The 6,000-nt window shown below is 38.9% G+C and overlaps 1 protein-coding gene across 1 annotated transcript in view; it reads right to left on the bottom strand.

Annotated features, from left to right (window-relative positions):
* Positions 1–1,024: 1,024 nt before the first annotated feature.
* Positions 1,025–6,000, bottom strand: part of LOC141052595 (microtubule-associated serine/threonine-protein kinase 3-like) — a 110,017-nt gene continuing 105,041 nt past the window's right edge. Inside the window, exons 13-23 of the mRNA XM_073549824.1 lie at positions 5,824–5,936; positions 5,632–5,723; positions 5,190–5,275; positions 3,786–3,866; positions 3,555–3,635; positions 2,725–2,802; positions 2,494–2,571; positions 2,263–2,340; positions 2,031–2,111; positions 1,789–1,872; positions 1,025–1,558 (exon numbers count right to left, since the gene is read on the bottom strand). Of these exons, the coding sequence (XP_073405925.1) occupies positions 1,464–1,558; positions 1,789–1,872; positions 2,031–2,111; positions 2,263–2,340; positions 2,494–2,571; positions 2,725–2,802; positions 3,555–3,635; positions 3,786–3,866; positions 5,190–5,275; positions 5,632–5,723; positions 5,824–5,936 (947 nt within the window). The 3' untranslated portion in view covers positions 1,025–1,463. The remainder of the gene's footprint in view (positions 1,559–1,788; positions 1,873–2,030; positions 2,112–2,262; positions 2,341–2,493; positions 2,572–2,724; positions 2,803–3,554; positions 3,636–3,785; positions 3,867–5,189; positions 5,276–5,631; positions 5,724–5,823; positions 5,937–6,000) is intronic.

The raw sequence follows: 6,000 nt of genomic DNA, 5'->3' as shown, positions 1-6,000 counted from the left end.
AACTTAATTACTTAATCTAAGCTCACATTGTGTCTTTGTCTACGGTCGGAGGCTTGCAGCTGAAGCCCTAGAATAAAGTTTTCTGATGTTTGTGTTAATGAAGCCATTGATTTTAATGATGTAGATGGAGTCACTGTGTGCTCTGTAGGACATAATTTTTGGCCTTGTATGACTTTTTTAGGCAGACACCAAGATGGCATCTTGGTGCCTGCCTCAAATAGGCATATAATGATGCCAACATAGAACACTGACTCTGCCTGCATCATTGTAGTCAATGTTCCTGTTGGTGCGAACATCTGAATCCCATTCCCGAGGCTTCAGACACAAATACCGACAGAGCCACTGATCATAGTCCAACGTGAATATAGTCCAAGTAGGACTGTCCTAGGATGCCCAAGTCCTACTGGTTATGCATGTCTTTAGAAGCTTTTATAAGGGAATAATTGTTACGGCTAGATGATGACCAGGTCACATCATCTCCCACATTGGCAAGTATGTAGTGAGTAAAGGGAACCTGTTACCTCGTTTTTCAGCTATAAGTTGCGGCCACTGCCTTTCTACAGCTTTCTAGAATGCTGTAGATAAGCCCCATAAGGCAGTGGCCACAGCTTATAGCTGAAAAATGAGGTGACAGGTTCCCTTTAACAATGTTAGCCTATGGAGCATCAGAACAAGGCGCCATAGGCTTGCATTATAGAAGAAACTTCTCGCTCACACCGAGAGTATACAGTGAGCTAAAGAGCGATGACAGGCGATTCCGACAGCTAAATAGGAAAGGGTTATTTACAGTTAGAGCAGTCCCACTGTGGAATGCCGACCACAAGAACTAGTAATTGCAGACACTACAGCAGCTTTTAAAAAGGGCTGGATGATTTCCTCAATACACATAACATTGCGGGTTATATTTAATTTAGTGACAAAATGGACAATTGGTGGAGAAAGGTTAAACTTGATGGACCTAGGTCTTTTTTCAACCTATGTATGTAACTATGTAGCTATGACATCACACAAAAGTGGAGCCGGACAGAGCGTGATCCCAGAGAAGACGGCAGTAGGGAAGTATATTACCCCACCACACTACAATACATACACATTTAGTGAAAAAACAAAACTTCATGAGGGTGCTTCAAACATGTATGACGTACAGTATTGGTATGCCATATATTTCAGAAATATTCTATTACAAAGGAACATTAATTAATTCAGAATTTTTATTATTTTTTTTTTTTTAAACTAGGAATTGCCTATCAGTATGTCTTTGGTGTGTGGGAGGAAACCGGAGTACCCGGAGGAAACCCACGCAAACACGGGGAGAACATACAAACTCCTTGCAGATGTTTTCCTTAGTGACATTTAAACCCAGGATCCCAGTGCTGCAAAGCAACAGTGCTAACCACTGAGCCACCGTGCTGCCCAAGTACAGCTTTGATGATGGACTTGCTGTACTAGATGTATATGGTGCCCTAATGACAGATTGGACACATGCATCTTCTGATGCTGCGAGCGGCCCTGGATAATCCTCGCCGGCAGGATGATATAATCCGGCGGAAGATGGAACCTAGGAGAAGAGATATAAAACTAATGTAAGTAATGGAACTCCATATTAGAGGATACTGCTTCGGTGTCATTGTGGCAGCACGGTAGAGAAATCTTATCCGTGCAGAGGAACAGGATCATTGTCAGTCATCATACATGTGACAATCCCACCAATGACAGATAGCATCTTCTCCACATGAATTATTCTCACTGGCCAACATGAAACAACATAGACCTTATTATCACACTTACGTCGTCTAGGTTTTCGCTCTTCTACTATTTGGGCATTTTGCTCTTCTACCAGTGTTATTATTGCAGAGTTATTTTTCTTCTCAACTAGAAATTCATATAAAAAGTAAAAAAAAAAACAAGTCAGTGATCATTGTCAATCATCATACATGTGGCAATCGTATAACTGGGAGTTAACATCTCCTCCTCGTGAATAATTCTCAATCGCCAACATCAGACCACATAGACCTTATTGTCACACTTACATATGCTAGGCTCTGTCTCTGCTGCTATTTCTGGGTCTTGATCGTCTCCCAGTTTTATTGCAGATGTATTTTTCGTCTCAACTGGAAATTCATGTAAAAAAGTAAGAAAAACAAGTCAATGATTATTGTCAGTCATAGATGTGAAAATCCCACCATTGACATATAATATATCATCCTCGTGAATTATTCTGTCGCTGACATCAGACAACAAAGACCTTATTGTCACACTTACCTCTGCTAGGCTCTGTCTCTACAATTATTTCTGGGTCTTGATCTTCTCCCAGTTTTAATGCAGATGTATTTGTCTCAACTGGAAATCCATGTAAAAAAGTAAGAAAAACAAGTAATTGATCATTGTCAGTCATAGATGTGAAAATCCCACCATTGACATATAATATATCCTCCTCGTGAATTATTCTCAGTCGCTGACATCAGACAACATAGACCTTATTGTCATACTTACCTCTGCTAGGTTCTGTCTCTACTACTATTACTGGGACTTGCTCTTCTCCCAGTTTTAATGCAGATGTATTTGTCTCAACTGGAAATTCATGTAAAAAAGTAAGAAAAACAAGTCATTGATCATTGTCAGTCATAGATGTGAAAATCCCACCAGTGACATATAATATATCGTCCTCGTGAATAATTCTCAATCGCCGACATCAGACAACAAAGACCTTATTGTCACACTTACCCCTGCTAGGCTCTGTCTCTACTACTATTTCTGGGTCTTGATCTTCTCCCAGTTTTAATACAGATGTATTTGTCTCAACTGGAAATCCATGTAAAAAAGTAAGAAAAACAAGTCATTGATCATTGTCAGTCATAGATGTGAAAATCCCACCATTGACTTATAGTGATGAGCGAGTGTGCTCGTTACTGGAGTTTTCCGAGCATGCTCGGGTGTTCTCCATGTATTTTGAGCGTACTCGTGAATTAAGTTTTAGTCCTTGCAGCTGCATGATTTGTGGCTGCTGGAACGCCTGAATACATGTGGGGATTTTTGCTAAAGAACGGGCAATCCCCACATGTATTCAGGCTGTCAGCCGCCAATCATGCAGCTGCAGGGACTGACTGTTTGATGTCGGCAACTGAGAATAATTCCCGAGGAGGATATATTATATGTAGTGATGAGCAAGTGTGCTCGTTACTTGAGTTTTCCAAGCATTCTCAGGTGTTCTCTGGGTGTTCTCTGAGTATTTTGGGCGTGCTCTGAAATTAAATTTTAGTCCCTGCAGCTGCATGGTTTGCAGCTGCTAGACAGCCTGAATACATACGGGATGACTGCTCGTTTGTTCGGAAATCCTCACATGAATTCAGGCTGTCTAGCAGTCTCAAATCATGCAACTGTGGGGACTAAAACTTGAATTCCGAGCACGCCCAAACTACTCAGAGAACACCCGAGCATATTCTGAAAACTCGAGAAAAGAGCACACTCGCTTATCACTACACATAATATATCCTCCTCGTGAATTATTCTCAGTTGCCGACATCAGACAACATAAACCTTATTGTCACACTTACCTCTGCTAGATTCTGTCTCTGCTACAATTTCTGGGTCTTGCTCTTCTCCCAGTTTTAATGCAGATGTAATTTTCATCTCAACTGGAAATTCATATAAAAAAAAGAAAAACAAGTCAATGATCATTGTCAGTCATAGATGAGACAATCCACCACTGACATATAACATCTCCTCTTCATGAATTATTCTCAGTCGCCGACATCACACAACATAGACCTTATTGTTACACTTACCTCTGCTAGGCTCTGTCTCTGCTACTATTTCTGGGTTTTTCTCTTCTCCCAGGTTTAATGCAGATTTATTTTTGTTCTCAACTGGAAAATCATATAAAAAAGTAAGAAAAACAAGTCAATGATAAACTCCTATAAGATTAGATTCATATCAAGTCATAAGATTAGAGTCATATCTTTATAGTTGCTGATGCCAGATTGCTATGAGCGCAACCCTGTGGTCGGCGTTCATAGCACACCTGTAATTCTGCTACATAGAGATGATCTATGCATCTCCTCTATGTAGCAGAGGCAATCGAGTTATGGCAGTTTCTAGCCTCCTATGGAGGCTATTGATGCATGCCAAAATTAAAAAAAAATGTTTTTAAAAATATAAAAAAATTAAAAAAGCAAGAGTTTAAATCACCCCTCTTTTGCCTCATCCAAAATTAAACAATAAAAAATAATAAATCTTACACATATTTGATATTACCATGTTCAGAATCACCCGATCTATCAATAAAAAAAGGATTAACCCGATCGCTAAATGACTGAGCGAGAAAGCAAATCGAAACGCCAGAATTGTGTTTTTTTGGTCGCCGCGACATTGCATTAAAATGCAATAACTGGCGATCAAAAGAACGTATCTGCACAAAAGTGTTATCATTAAAAACGTCAGCTCGGCGTGCAAAAAATAAGCCCTCAACCAACCAGAGATCATGAAAAATGGAGATGCTACGAGTCACAGAAAAGGGTGCTTTTTTTTTTGCAAAGTTTGGAATTTTTCTTCACCACTTAGATAAAAAATAACCTAGACATATTTGGTGTCTACAAACTTGTAATGACTTGGAGAATCAAAATCGCAGGTCAGTTTTAGCATTTAGTGAACCTAGCAATAAAGTCAATCAAAAATTAAGTGCGGGATTGCACTTTTTTTGCAATTTTACTGCACTTGGAATTTTTTTCCCATTTTTTGTTACACGACTTCATAAAGCCAATGGTATTGTTCAAAAGTACAACTCGTCCCACAAAAAATAAGCCCTCACACAGCCATATTGACCTTAAAATAAAAAAGTTATGGCTCTGGAAAGAAGGGGAGTGAAAAACGAAAACGCAAAACCGAAAACAGCTTTGGGGATTAAGGGGTTAAAACATCTGTGGCACATTAAGGGTATATATAGGGTTAGTTTGGGGCCTGATCGAGCCATGGGCAGATTATTCATGATCAGTATCAGGCACCAGACTGTATGGCCCCTTATACCTTTAATGCACAGCACAAAAGAGTGAGAATTTTATACATTAACGTGTTGGATTGTTGTTTATTTTAAAGGCACAAAAAAGCAGTGATTTTCTGAGCCCTCATGTAACATTTACAGTACACCTTTTGATCAGTGACGACAACAAGATGTCCTATAGACCTGCACATACCTGACAATACGGGAGAGGGTGACTTGTTTTCAGTAGTGAAACACTGATTATCACCATCATTTCTAGTAGGAGAAGATTCTTTCTGCCTGTTTGGTAGAAGAAAAATAAACAAATTACAAGTGAAAGCAATTAAAAATAAAAAGACTCGTTTTTTTATGGGCAATTAGGACACTTGGACAAAATGAAGGGTATACCTTGCACAGGACTTCCTTCTGTCAGCAAGAGAGAAGAATAACTAGTAATAAAGGGCTTTAATGAAATGGAAATGAAAGGCTGGTCACAATGATCAGCTGTTATCTCCAGCGTTATGACAAGACAGGCATTACAGTGATGATCAATCATGGGGCGGTAGGTTCTGGATTTAGTATTGTGTCATATGCGTCTTGTATTTGGTATTCTGAAGATATGTCAGTACTATACCCCATAATAATAATCTACTCACACATCTGAGTGTTTTGTGCTGGTCTCTAGAGAACAATCTGGAGATGGCTCATTATCTTCATTGCTCATCATCCTGGTATTGGTTGCATATAGCTAAAATACACAGAGTAAAATTAAATATAAATATATATACATATAATATTTTCATACTATTTTAGTTATAGTTTTGTTTATTTACAGATCACATACTTACCTTAGAAAGTCTTTGAGAAGATGACACATAGTTTAGGCTTTCTGGCCAATCACTGACCTCCTCATTTGTGTCACACTCATCTGAATCCATATGTTTGGGTCTCTGAATGCCAGCTACAAAATACAAGTATTATCAGAGATTATTAATATAATCACAGACAGTCACCATGTTATTACT

The sequence above is a fragment of the Dendrobates tinctorius genome, unplaced genomic scaffold (genome assembly GCF_039654945.1).
Source record: "Dendrobates tinctorius isolate UK_male_01 unplaced genomic scaffold, ASM3965494v1 ptg000162l, whole genome shotgun sequence".
Classification (NCBI taxonomy): Eukaryota; Metazoa; Chordata; class Amphibia; order Anura; family Dendrobatidae; genus Dendrobates; species Dendrobates tinctorius.
This window is presented reverse-complemented; position numbering and strand designations above follow the sequence as displayed.